Source organism: Lolium perenne, chromosome 7 (genome assembly GCF_019359855.2).
Source record: "Lolium perenne isolate Kyuss_39 chromosome 7, Kyuss_2.0, whole genome shotgun sequence".
NCBI classification, from domain to species: domain Eukaryota; kingdom Viridiplantae; phylum Streptophyta; class Magnoliopsida; order Poales; family Poaceae; genus Lolium; species Lolium perenne.
This window is the reverse complement of record NC_067250.2, coordinates 18,592,162-18,606,356: the sequence shown is the minus strand read 5'-3', so window position 1 is coordinate 18,606,356 and position 14,195 is coordinate 18,592,162. Positions and strand designations below refer to the sequence as shown.

General features: G+C 45.5%; 1 protein-coding gene across 1 annotated transcript; it reads right to left on the bottom strand.

Moving 5' to 3' along the window:
• Positions 1–11,046: 11,046 nt before the first annotated feature.
• LOC127311269 (cysteine synthase) lies at positions 11,047–13,763 on the bottom strand. The gene is made up of 7 exons (XM_051341657.2): positions 13,531–13,763; positions 13,307–13,434; positions 12,742–12,944; positions 12,463–12,588; positions 12,200–12,358; positions 11,500–11,693; positions 11,047–11,318 (listed from the first exon to the last, which is right to left on the bottom strand). Exons 1-7 carry the CDS (start codon positions 13,630–13,632, stop codon positions 11,193–11,195), a joined length of 1,038 nt encoding a protein of 345 aa, XP_051197617.1. The 5' UTR covers positions 13,633–13,763; the 3' UTR covers positions 11,047–11,192.
• Positions 13,764–14,195: the final 432 nt, after the last annotated feature.

Sequence of the window (14,195 nt, the reverse complement as noted above, 5' to 3'; positions counted from 1 at the left end):
ACAGACGCTAGCAAAGATTAACGAAACAGGCACAAGATTACTCAACTACATGTGCAGTAAAGTAAACTTAGGCCTTCACTTGATTCTACTAGCACTTCACTTTTCTTTTTGGATTTTCTTTTTGTAACACGCAACAATGTAGCTCTTTTTGCTTCTTTTCTATTTTTTTTTTTGATTTTATGACTCAACTCCTTGATAACACGGCCAACAGAAAATGCAAAGCACCAAAACCCTAAGAGCAGCCTGTCGAGCGGTAAAACTAGTCTCTTCTGGGGAAGTTCCTAGTCACTTATATCGAAAGATTGTGGCTATGGTTTGGACAAACACACTGTATGCTATGTGGACTCGGAGTAACAAAAACTGAAAACTAGATGATAACGGAAACACAAACCCTAACATTACTAGATGGAAGAAAAAGATACGCAAAAACAACTACGAAAATCAACTAAAAACTCCAAATTAGTGCAATCTAAGGCTATGGCAAACCCTAACCCTAACTTTTTATGGCTTTTTCTGAATAGGAAACACTCACAACTCAACTATGGGGTGGATTGTGGATGGCTTACTGAGGAAACACTGAAATCTGATACCAAGATGATATGGGGTGGCCCGATCTTCTCAGTAAGCAACAGTGGTGATGATGATCACGGGATGAACACAGCGGAGAATCACGGATGATGAAGTGGATGATAACTTGTATGACGCAACGAGATCTCTCGATTGGTCCCTGTCGCTAATGCAACAGCTCTCAACCCTGCAAAATATTCGCAACTCCACACACTTGCGCACGTAGCCGCCGACCACGAAGCGATAAGTTGCAACCTTCTAATTCCCAATGGAATAACAGATCACACAAGACTTTCAGATCTACACCAAATCAAGCAATTTGGTGTAGGGTGATACGTCTCCGACGTATCGATAATTTCTTATGTTCCATGCCACATTATTGATGATATCTACATGTTTTATGCACACTTTATGTCATATTCGTGCATTTTCTGGAACTAACCTATTAACAAGATGCCGAAGTGCCAGTTCCTGTTTTCTGCTGTTTTTGGTTTCAGAAATCCTAGTAACGAAATATTCTCGGAATTGGACGAAATCAACGCCCAGGTTCCTATTTTGCCCGGAAGCATCCAGAACACACGAGAACCGCCAGAGAGGGGGCACAGGCCCACCAAACCCTAGGCCGGCGCGGCCAAGGGGGGCCCGCGCCCCCCTATAGTGTGGTCACCCCTTCGACCTCCTGACGCCGCCTCTTCGCCTATATAAAGGCCCTGGACCTAAAACCTCGATACGGAAAAGCCACGGTACGAGAAACCATCCAGAGCCGCCGCCATCGCGAAGCCAAGATCTGGGGGACAGGAGTCTCTGTTCCGGCACGCCGCCGGGACGGGGAAGTGCCCCCGGAAGGCTCCTCCATCGACACCACCGCCATCTTCATCAACGCTGCTGTCTCCCATGAGGAGGGAGTAGTTCTCCATCGAGGCTCGGGGCTGTACCGGTAGCTATGTGGTTCATCTCTCTCCTATGTACTTCAATACAATAATCTCATGAGCTGCCTTACATGATTGAGATTCATATGATGATGCTTGTAATCTAGATGTCGTTATGCTAGTCAAGTGAATTTTACTTATGTGATCTCCGGAGACTCCTTGTCCCACGTGTGTAAAGGTGACAGTGTGTGCACCGTGTGGGTCTCTTAGGCTATATTTCACAGAATACTTATTCACTGTTATGAATGGCATAGTGAAGTGCTTATTTATATCTCTTTATGATTGCAATGTGTTTTGTATCACAATTTATCTATGTGCTACTCTAGTGATGTTATTAAAGTAGTTTTACTCCTCCTGCACGGTGTAATGGTGACAGTGTGTGCATCCGTGTTAGTACTTGGCGTAGGCTATGATTATGATCTCTTGTAGATTATGAAGTTAACTATTGCTATGATGGTATTGATGTGATCTATTCCTCCTACATAGTGTGAAGGTGACAGTGTGCATGCTATGTTAGTACTTGGTTTAGTCGTGTTGATCTTTCATGCACTCTAAGGTTATTTAAATATGAACATTGAATTGTGGAGCTTGTTAACTCCGGCATTGAGGGTTCGTGTAATCCTACGCAATGGTGTTCATCATCCAACAAAAGAGTGTAGAGTATGCATTTATCTATTCTGTTATGTGATCAATGTTGAGAGTGTCCACTAGTGAAAGTATGATCCCTAGGCCTTGCTCCTAAATACTGCTATCGCTGCTTATTTACTGTTCTACTGCGTTACTACTGATGCGTTACTACTGCTTGTTTACTGTCCTGGGCAAAGCACTTTTCTGGTGCCGTTGCTACTACTCATACTTATTCATACCACCTGTATTTCACTATCTCTTCGCCGAACTAGTGCACCTATTAGGTGTGTTGGGGACACAAGAGACTTCTTGCTTTGTGGTTGCAGGGTTGCATGAGAGGGATATCTTTGACCTCTTCCTCCCTGAGTTCGATAAACCTTGGGTGATCCACTTAAGGGAAAACTTGCTGCTGTTCTACAAACCTCTGCTCTTGGAGGCCCAACACTGTCTACAGGAAAAGGAGGGGGCGTAGACATCAAGCTATTTTCTGGCGCCGTTGCCGGGGAGGAAAGGTAAAATGCAGTCATACTCCGGTTCCAGGTAACAGTACTTTTCTGGCGCCATTGTGTTTGTGGTCGAAGCTATTTCCTTTAGATCCTGCAATTGCATCTTTTTGTTTCTTGTTTACACTAGTTAGGCATAATGGAAAACAACAAAAATATGAGAGATCTTTATGTACTTTATCTTGAATTAGGACATGATGTGTTTGAAGAGAGAATTAAAAAACCCATGGAACTTTATATGCATGCTAATGGGAATGTTATTAATATGAATGCTTTGAACACTATTGTTGCTAATGCTATGGAAAATTCTAAGCTTGGGGAAGCTGGTTTTGATGAGCATGATCTTTTTAGTCCCCCGGGCATTGAGGAGAAAATTTACTTTGATGATACTTTACCTCCTATTTATGATGATTATAATGATAGTAGTCTTTTGGTGCCACCTGTTATGGAGGATAAATTTGATTATGATTACAATATGCCTCCTATATTTGATGATGAGAATAATATTGATAGCTACTTTGTCGAATTTGCTCCCACTACAACTAATAAAATTGATTATGCTTATGTGGAGAGTAATAATTTTATGCATGAGACTCATGATAAGAATGCTTTATGTGATAGTTATATTGTTGAGTTTGCTCATGTTGTTACTGAAAGTTATTATGAGAGAGGAAAATATGGTTGTAGAAATTTTCATGTTACTAAAACACCTCTCTATATGCTGAAATTTTTGAAGCTATACTTGTTTTATCTTCCTATGCTTGTCACTTTGCTCCTCATGAACTTGTTTATGTACAAGATTCCTTTTCATAGGAAGCATGTTAGACTTAAATGTGTTTTGAATTTGCTTCTTGATGCTCTCTTTTGCTTCAAATACTATTTCTTGCGAGTGCATCATTAAAACTGCTGAGCCCATCTTAATGGCTATAAAGAAAGAACTTCTTGGGAGATAACCCATGTGTTTATTTTGCTACAGTACTTTGTTTTATATTTGTGTCTTGGAAGTTGTTTACTACTGTAGCAACCTCTCCTTATCTTAGTTTTGTGTTTTTTTGTGCCAAGTAAAGTCGTTGATAGTAAGGTTCATACTAGATTTGGATTACTGCGCAGAAACAGATTTCTTTGCTGTCACGAATCTGGGAAAAATTCTCTGTAGGTAACTCAGAAAATTATGCCAATTTACGTGAGTGATCCTCAGATATGTACGCAACTTTCATTCAATTTGAGCATTTTCATTTGAGCAAGTCTGGTGCCTCAATAAAATTCGTCTTTACGGACTGTTCTGTTTTGACAGATTCTGCCTTTTATTTCGCATTGCTTCTTTTGCTATGTGGGATGGATTTCTTTGTTCCATTAACTTCCAGTAGCTTTGTGCAATGTCCAGAAGTGTTAAGAATGACTGTGTCACCTCTGAACATGTGAATTTTTATTATGCACTAACCCTCTAATGAGTTGTTTCGAGTTTGGTGTGGAGGAAGTTTTCAAGGGTCAAGAGAGGAGGATGATACAACATGATCAAGGAGAGTGAAAGCTCTAAGCTTGGGGATGCCCCGGTGGTTCACCCCTGCATATATCAAGAAGACTCAAGCGTCTAAGCTTGGGGATGCCCAAGGCATCCCCTTCTTCATCGACAACATTATCAGGTTCCTCCCCTGAAACTATATTTTTATTCCATCACATCTTATGTGCTTTGCTTGGAGCGTCGGTTTGTTTTTATTTTTGTTTTGTTTGAATAAAATGGATCCTAGCATTCATTGTGTGGGAGAGAGACACGCTCCGCTGTAGCATATGGACAAATATGTCCTTAGGCTCTACTCATAATATTCATGACGAAGTTTCTTCTTCGTTAAATTGTTATATGGTTGGAATTGGAAAATGATACATGTAGTAATTGCTAAAATGTCTTGGATAATGTGATACTTGGCAATTGTTGTGCTCATGTTTAAGCTCTTGCATCATATACTTTGCACCCATTAATGAAGAAATACATAGAGCTTGCTAAAATTTGGTTTGCATAATTGGTCTCTCTAAGGTCTAGATAATTTCTAGTATTGAGTTTGAACAACAAGGAAGACGGTGTAGAGTCTTATAATGTTTACAATGTGTCTTTTATGTGAGTTTTGCTGCACCGGTTCATCCTTGTGTTTGTTTCAAATATCCTTGCTAGCCTAAACCTTGTATCGAGAGGGAATACTTCTCATGCATCCAAAATACTTGAGCCAACCACTATGCCATTTGTGTCCACCATACCTACCTACTACATGGTATTTCTCCGCCATTCCAAAGTAAATTGCTTGAGTGCTACCTTTAAACAATTCAAAATTTATCACCTCTGATTTGTGTCAATGTTTTATAGCTCATGAGGAAGTATGTGGTGTTTATCTTTCAATCTTGTTGGGCAAATTTCACCAATGGACTAGTGGCTTCATCCGCTTATCCAATAATTTTGCAAAAAAGAGCTGGCAATGGGATTCCCAGTCCCAAATTAATTAACAAAAATAGACACTCCTCCATGGTATGTGATTGTTGGACGGCACCCGAAGGATTCGGTTAGCCATGGCTTGTGTAAGCAAAGGTTGGGGGGAGTGTCATCATAATAAAACTAAAATAAAAAGGCACTCCTTCATGGTATGAGATTGTTGGCAGGCACCCGAAGTATTCGGTTAGCCATGGTTTGTGAAAGAAAGGTTGGAAGGAGTGCCACACAAAAATAAAATAAAATGGGAGCCGCTCTTTGAAGGTTTGTCTGGCAAGGGGGTTAGAGTACCCGCTACCATTCGTTGACAACAACATACACCTCTCAAAACTTTATTTTTATGCTCTCTTTATGTTATCAAAATCAAAGCTCTAGCACAAATATAGCAATCGATGCTTTCCTCTTTGAAGGACCATTCTTTTACTTTTATTGTTGAGTCAGTTTACCTATTTCTCTCCATCTCAAGAAGCAAACACTTGTGTGAACTGTGCATTGATTCTTACATACTTGCTTATTGCACTTGTTATATTGCTTTGCATTGACAACTATCCATGAGATATACATGTTATAAGTTGAAAGCAACCGCTGAAACTTCATCTTCCTATGTGTTGCTTCAATGCCTTTACTTTGAATTATTGCTTTATGAGTTAACTCTTATGCAAGACTTATTAATGCTTGTCTTGAAGTACTATTCATGAAAAGTCTTTGCTATATGATTCACTTGTTTACTCATGTCATATACATTGTTTTGATCGCTGCATTCACTACATATGCTTTACAAATAGTATGATCAAGTTTATGATGGCATGTCACTCCAGAAATTATCTTTGTTTATCGTTTACCTGCTCGGGACGAGCAGAAACTAAGCTTGGGGATGCTGATACGTCTCCGACGTATCGATAATTTCTTATGTTCCATGCCACATTATTGATGATATCTACATGTTTTATGCACACTTTATGTCATATTCGTGCATTTTCTGGAACTAACTTATTAACAAGATGCCGAAGTGCCAGTTGCTGTTTTCTGCTGTTTTTGGTTTCAGAAATCCTAGTAACGAAATATTCTCGGAATTGGACGAAATCAACGCCCAGGTTCCTATTTTGCCCGGAAGCATCCAGAACACACGAGAACCGCCAGAGAGGGGGCACAGGCCCACCAAACCCTAGGCCGGCGCGGCCAAGGGGGGGCCCGCGCCCCCCTATAGTGTGGTCGCCCCTTCGACCTCCTGGCGCCGCCTCTTCGCCTATATAAAGCCCCTGGACCTAAAACCTCGATACGGAAAAGCCACGGTACGAGAAACCATCCAGAGCCGCCGCCATCGCGAAGCCAAGATCTGGGGGACAGGAGTCTCTGTTCCGGCACGCCGCCGGGACGGGGAAGTGCCCCCGGAAGGCTCCTCCATCGACACCACCGCCATCTTCATCAACGCTGCTGTCTCCCATGAGGAGGGAGTAGTTCTCCATCGAGGCTCGGGGCTGTACCGGTAGCTATGTGGTTCATCTCTCTCCTATGTACTTCAATACAATAATCTCATGAGCTGCCTTACATGATTGAGATTCATATGATGATGCTTGTAATCTAGATGTCATTATGCTAGTCAAGTGAATTTTACTTATGTGATCTCCGGAGACTCCTTGTCCCACGTGTGTAAAGGTGACAGTGTGTGCACCGTGTGGGTCTCTTAGGCTATATTTCACAGAATACTTATTCACTGTTATGAATGGCATAGTGAAGTGCTTATTTATATCTCTTTATGATTGCAATGTGTTTTGTATCACAATTTATCTATGTGCTACTCTAGTGATGTTATTAAAGTAGTTTTACTCCTCCTGCACGGTGTAATGGTGACAGTGTGTGCATCCGTGTTAGTACTTGGCGTAGGCTATGATTATGATCTCTTGTAGATTATGAAGTTAACTATTGCTATGATGGTATTGATGTGATCTATTCCTCCTACATAGTGTGAAGGTGACAGTGTGCATGCTATGTTAGTACTTGGTTTAGTCGTGTTGATCTTTCATGCACTCTAAGGTTATTTAAATATGAACATTGAATTGTGGAGCTTGTTAACTCCGGAATTGAGGGTTCGTGTAATCCTACGCAATGGTGTTCATCATCCAACAAAAGAGTGTAGAGTATGCATTTATCTATTCTGTTATGTGATCAATGTTGAGAGTGTCCACTAGTGAAAGTATGATCCCTAGGCCTTGTTCCTAAATACTGCTATCGCTGCTTATTTACTGTTCTACTGCGTTACTACTGATGCGTTACTACTGCTTGTTTACTGTCCTGGGCAAAGCACTTTTCTGGTGCCGTTGCTACTGCTCATACTTATTCATACCACCTGTATTTCACTATCTCTTCGCCGAACTAGTGCACCTATTAGGTGTGTTGGGGACACAAGAGACTTCTTGCTTTGTGGTTGCAGGGTTGCATGAGAGGGATATCTTTGACCTCTTCCTCCCTGAGTTCGATAAACCTTGGGTGATCCACTTAAGGGAAAACTTGCTGCTGTCCTACAAACCTCTGCTCTTGGAGGCCCAACACTGTCTACAGGAAAAGGAGGGGGCGTAGACATCATAGGGAATTCAATAGTTTTGCAGAGCAAACAACTAAGAACTAGGGTTTATCTTAAACATAGTCTAAAGCAACTTTGGGGGCGTCCTGGGCACTTATATAGGCATCCGGGACGACCTCTGGTCGAAAAAGTACGAAAATAACCGACCCAGAATAGATCTGGTCGAGACAGACTCAGACACGGCCGGTCTAGGGGCCGGTCGACCGGGCCTGGGACTGGGTGGTGACCGGGTGCTGGCGGTGTCACACAGTAACACTCCCGGTTGGCATCAGCATAACGCCCGGTTGGCGCCGGAGTGGATCCGGCGGGCCGCCCGGTCGGACCGGGCCAGAGACCGGGCGCACCGGCGTGGCGGCCGGTCTGACCGGGTGCTGAACCGGCCTAGACTTTGTCTTCTCCTCTCGCGCTTGCCTCCCACTCCTCCCCCGCGCGTCCATGAGATATCTTCATGTCCAACTCCATGTCCAGCTTCACGTCCATCTTCACGTCCAACTGCTCCTCTCCTCCTCGTGCGATGCTTGTCTCCTCTTCATACCTGATCATACATAAGTAACATGACTTAGGCAGTATAAAGTTCTCATCAATCAAAGTATCGTTTAAGAAAAAGTTTACCTGTTGTTTAAGTAGCTTCGCACGAGCCCTTGTAATAGGTCCAATCCGAACTTCATTGGACTTGAGCTTCACAGCAACTTCATCTTCATTTGGTAATGACGGAGGTAGTAGTGTGGTAGGGATGTCCTCATCATAAGGTCTCTTGTGGTGCCTCTTGCAGGCGAAGATGTTGGAGCAGGATGTCTCCTTCCTGAAGACGTCGACCTTGAAGCCGTCATCCTGAGGGGTGAAGACGATCGTGTCGTCGATGCGGAGCAAAAGCCTGGCGGCGAACTCGCTCCATCCCTTGATGAACCCGGCGCGCTGGCCTGTCCACTGCAGCTGCACCTTTCACTCGCAACGCTGGCCCATGTACAAGCAGACCTTCACCGGGGACCATTGTTCTTGAGCTTGTACTCGGTGATCAGGAGCCGGTCCATGTAGGGCATCATGACGGGGGCACGGAGGTCGTCGCTCTCCACCTGCACGAAGAACGCCGGCAGACGCAGCCTGGCAGCGTGCCCCAGGTCAGCAAGACGGCCGGCGTGAACCCTTGGCGATGTGATCTGGTGGTGGGCTTCCATGAACGCTACGTTGGGGTCACGCAGCTGCACCCAGACGGCCATGTCCCTTGCATACAGTATTGGCCCTTCCGAGAACACTTCCAGGAAGGGCTAGTTCTGCAGATGCAATGAAAATGCATAGAGTTAGCAATGCACAAAGCACTATGAAGTCCATCATGGTACTTGAGCTTGGCATTGCCAAGCACAAGCACTGTCATGGACAATGGCAATGCCAAGCACAAGCACTGTCATGGACAATGACAGTGCCAATGCCAAGTACAAGCACAAGCACAAGCACTGTCATGGACAATGACAGTGCCAATGCCAAGCACAAGAAGAAGCAATGTCATGGACAATGCCAAGATTAAGCACTGTCATGGACTTGACATTGTCAAGTCCACCATGGTGCTTGAGCTTGGCATGGCAAGCAGAACCACAATTAACTACACGCATGCACATTGCCATGAATCCGATCTACATTCACATCGATCTGAGCGGTCGGACATCTATATGTGATCTACAATGTCATCTACTCGATCTAAGCAGGCGGGGAGGAGTCGATTGAGGGTACTTACAATTGGGTGGAGCGAGAGCGGCCCACTCTGAGGAGGAAGAGGACGTGCAAAGGCGTCGGTAGGTCCTCGGGGAGGGCACACTCCAAATACGGGTGGAGGAGGAGGCGGAGGCGAAGCCGGAGCGTAGGTCCTATGGGATGGTGCCAGTGCCGCGGTCGGGAAGCGAAGCGCCGATTGTGCCGTCGGCCGCCGACGAGCACGAGGTCGGATGAACCCCGGCGACGGCGCGACACGCGGTGTTCCATTGGGTGCAGGCGGGCGCGGCATGCCCCATGGTATCCATGCGTGCATTGGGGTCGACGCGAATCCCGGTGGGGGCTCCATCTCCCTGCTGGAGCCCGGTGTACCTGCCGCCACTGCGGTCGCTCTCGCCATCGGAAACCCTAGTGAGGACGGGGCAAAAATCCTCGTTGTCGAGGGATCCGCCGGTCGAATCCCGGCGGCTTGAAGAGCCAGGACGGCGACGCTGCTGGTTGCCACGCCGGCCAGCCTCGTGCTCGCGAACAGCGACGACCGATTCAACACCGACACAAGACCAACATCAATGGCGACGGTTCATGCGACAGGGCGGTGACTGTCAGTGCCAGAAGTGAATGGGGAGAAAGAAGGAGCGAACCGGTGAGGGGAAGTGGGGAGCGAGGACCAAGACAACACGGTGTCTCTCAAGCTTCTCCACGCGTGCAACGCACGAGGGCGTGCAAAATGAACAACGGAACAAGCCCGCTAAAAACTGCCGATTCGAATGTTCCGACCTGTCCCAGGAGTGCTTTGAGAATCGATGGGCCACAACGCAAACCTTTTACACGCAAACAAAACGGGCCGATTTTGACTGGACCGGTGCGAGTCAAAGGGCTCACACCAAACGCGCCCCCTTTGCCTCCCTCGCCGCCGCTTTCCTCTCCTCCCAAAAGCCTTCTCTTGCTCCATGTCTTCCGGGGGGAGCCTCCTCCACTCCACCATCATGCGTTCATCTTCCTCCGCTACGGACAGCTGCTGCAGCGTCCTGTGTAGCGGCGTCGTTCTGCTAGCGACAGAAGCCGCGGCGCTGGCGCCAAACTCTCCGCGTCAGCCTGGGTCAGGATCTCCGGGAAATTGCGGTCCCGGCGCGACCGGCTGAACCGCCACGCTGCGGCCTCGTAGACGCGCAGTGCTTCATCCGCCGAATCGAAGGTGCCGAGCCAGTACTACTTCGTCCACCGAATCGAAGGTGCCGAGCCAGCAGCTCATGCTGCCGGTGGTTATTTCTGCCGCGAAATTGCTGGCGGGCCGCACACGGACTCCTAGGAAGCTCATCGAGCTGTAGACGGCTGGGGAGCCGCTAATAATTCCCCCATATCAGCCGGCTGCTTCATAGCACTGGCCTTCCGTATGTGCATCAGGAAGCCAAGGAAGGAGAAGGATCACAGTTCATATCCAAAAAGTTGTGTGTATTGTTCCTCAAACTGATTTGTCTAACGGGAAGAAAACATCTCACTATTGTTGAAAGGTGGGAAATCAAGTAGGAACGTGACTCTTAGCCTCTTAGGATTCACCAAAGCACAAATTTATGCATGTACCAAGGAACTACCAGGTAAACTAAAATTCAGAACATAGATCTCCTGTTTTGCTGCCATCGATCTTGGCATCAGATGATCTGGTAATAATTCATGGACATTTATTTCTTGACCGATAAAAATTCATGGAACCTTGTAGATGAACTCCGTAGCAAGATCGTGCAACACATCATGGTAACCAGCCACAACTACTTTGTACATACAACTCTTCTGAATAAAATGTGAGATCAAAAGGTCATGGCCACACACTCCTCTCTTACAGTGGCAAAGAGGTCCGAGTTCATGTATCGCTCGCCTCCGCTAGGGAACATGGTCACAATCATCTTCCCCTTGTTCTCTTCTCTCGCTGCGACCTAAAGATACATTTGACTCGGAAGGGTTATTGAAGACCAGAGAATAAATGAAAATAGAAATAAAAGAAAGTCACTAGCCTTTTTTATTTATTTCTTTAAATGTATTTCTGAACCGGACATTAATCGTGGCAGAAATATCAAGTATAGAGAAAAGGAAGTAAATTAGATATGAGATGTGAACCTTCAAGCAAGCTGCCAAATTAGCTCCAGAAGATATGCCCACAAGCAGGCCTTCTTCCATTGCCAACCTCCTCGCGTTCGCCATTGCATCCTCAGTGGTCACACTGACTGCTTCATCAATGACCGAGGTGTCCAAGATCTCTGGTATGAACCCTGGTCCTATTCCCTGGATTTTATGCTTGCCTGGCTCCCCACCTTAACAATGCAAACATGTAAGACAAGTAGGCAAAATATTCTCACTATCACTGACGTACTATTTCATCGTTGTTCTGGTGATTTTAGTAACTGGTACCACATAATCTGAAGCAAAATGTGGAGCCATATAATTATCTGGACCACAGGCTTCAATCATGAAGATCTGACGAAGCACATTTTATTGGAACTTAATAATCTCATATCTAACAAATGAATACAATCCTTTTCAGATTACAAAAGAAACTAATGGACTGAATAGTAAACACCAAGAGAGTTACAACCACGATGGGAAAAAAAGTAATCCTCTTTGGTGCAAATATTATATCCAAATCATTTCGCGGGTTCCCTATCATTTAATATGATAATCTGTTACTTTATTTCTATGGAGCATAGAAGCACTGAAAAGTGAAAACTATTTATCTGACTTTAAACAGTCATTGCTGGTGATTTCTAAGGGTTATGGGGTATGTGGCTCTTGATTTGGAGTCAAACATCAGATAGTTTACCTGCAATTACTGGACTCTCAGCTGGTTCCACACAAATGATCTTCACATTTGGGTTTTGTAACTTCAGATACTTTCCGACACCAGATACTGTACCCCCTGATCCTGAACCGGCAACAAAAATGTCCACCTTTCCAGCAGTATCCTTCCAAATCTCAGGACCTGAAAAAGGGATACATCTTTAAGAGCTAACTTGCAAACATAGGTCAACACGGAAGTACTCCTTTCTTGTGAACATCATGTGTCAAGTCATCCTGAGACAGTACCAGTCCATCTGATGTGTGCATCAGGGTTTGCTGGATTCGAGAACTGATCAAGAACATGTACGTTGGGTAATTCTTTCTTGAGCTGTTCAACCTTCTCCAATATTCCCGGAAACCCGAGTGCTGGATCTGCCATGCGGTCAACACCAAAGGAACAAGGTCACAAATACAAATCACACCGATTACAAGGAAAATCAGATCTAAGCAAGCAAGCAAACATTTGTCTATCTTTCAGGCATGAAGCAACAAAGCTGATACTATCTATCAATGAATCTATCTTACCAGTCAAGAACAACTCAGCACCCATGTATCTCAACAAGATCTGCTTATCAAGCGAGTACAGGCCGGGCATCACCGCGACGAACCTGTAGCCTTTGCTAAGAGCAATGAGAATCAGTCCTAGCCCCAAATTACCGCTCGTCGGCTCTACTAGAGTCGTGACACCAGGTGAAATCAACCCTTTCTCTTCAGCATCTTCAATCATTCTGAAGAAGACATAAACAAATAGCACGGCAGAAATTCATATCTCCAAACACTTGCAAAATAAATTCTCGAAGGTGCATATACTTGAAATTACTAATTTACTACCCTGTTTAAATTTACCACCACAAATTCCTAGAAACAAAAAATAAAAACGGTGGTTTACAGAAAGCCTTAATCTTGGGCTATGTGGAAATATAGTTCAGGTGTGTCATTTTGCCCCTCGTTGACCTTTCCCAAAATGGAGTGGTGGTTTACCGCTAACTTGCTCAAGCTCAACTATCACCAACAAAACTAGCTCTCCTATCGAGCTGGATCCTAAGGTTTCTGGGAAGAAGCGAGCCTAATCAAAATGAGTTAACAGTACCTCAGAGCGCTGCGATCCTTGACGGAGCAAAGTGGCTGGTAGGCCTCAATCTTGCCGACGATCCGAGCACCCACTCCGTCCTTCCCGGCGATCCGCTTCAGCTCGATCAGCGGCGTCCATCCTATGAGCTGAAGCAAAACAGCTCCGCCACATGAGCCTCTCCAAAATATCCAATATATCGATTAAAAAATATAGGACGGATAGAACGAGTGGGTGAGGTTTGCCTGAGTGACGTCGGACGCGATGTGTTCCTGCCCGATTCCGCCGTCGCCGAGCAGGGAAGGAACGCCCCTCCTGCCAATCTCCGCCTCCCCTCCCGGCGCCATGGATTCTGCTGCTTGGAGGTCGCTGGCTTGCTTCTTGGTTTCTCACGGGAGTAGGAGACAGGGGGAGCACAGCGACGACTGGCGACTCTGTCCTGCAAATAGTCAGATTGGCCCTATTTGTTTTGGGATGTCGCTGCACTGCTGTTTGTTTGTTTAAAGGATCAAGAACATGCCCTTTTGCCGCCATTTTCCTTTCCCTTGCGTGCCACCCTTATCCAGTGGTCTGCCACTCGGAGAAGGAGGATTTTATTAGGCATGCAATGTCAAACTTTGCCACAGATCACGATGCTACGAGTCAAACGGCATCGACTTGTGGTGAATTGAGATTATACGTGATACGCATATCATCGATTTTGGAAGAAAAATGCAAAAAATAGAATCCATCAATGCTCAAGCTTAGTCTTATAGCTCGATAAAGAAAATTGAGGGTGGTGTTCTCGATGGCTTAGGCTGGTGCCAACGCGGGCGCTAGGAGCGGCGCTACCGCCCGCGACGGGGCGAGAGGGAGGCGAGAGCGGGGCGAGACGTTAGCATCGGGCGGTGGCGCGGGCGCCTGGCGTTAG

Excerpts from the sequence above, each read along its gene's own strand:
- LOC127311269 (XM_051341657.2), bottom strand. The coding sequence starts at position 13,632 with ATGGCGCCGGGAGGGGAGGCGGAGATTGGCAGGAGGGGCGTTCCTTCC. Across the intron at positions 13,435-13,530 it reads TCGCGTCCGACGTCACTCAG|CTCATAGGATGGACGCCGCT; the intron begins GCAAACCTCACC and ends GTTTTGCTTCAG. Across the intron at positions 12,589-12,741 it reads TGCTGAGTTGTTCTTGACTG|ATCCAGCACTCGGGTTTCCG; the intron begins GTAAGATAGATT and ends ACCGCATGGCAG.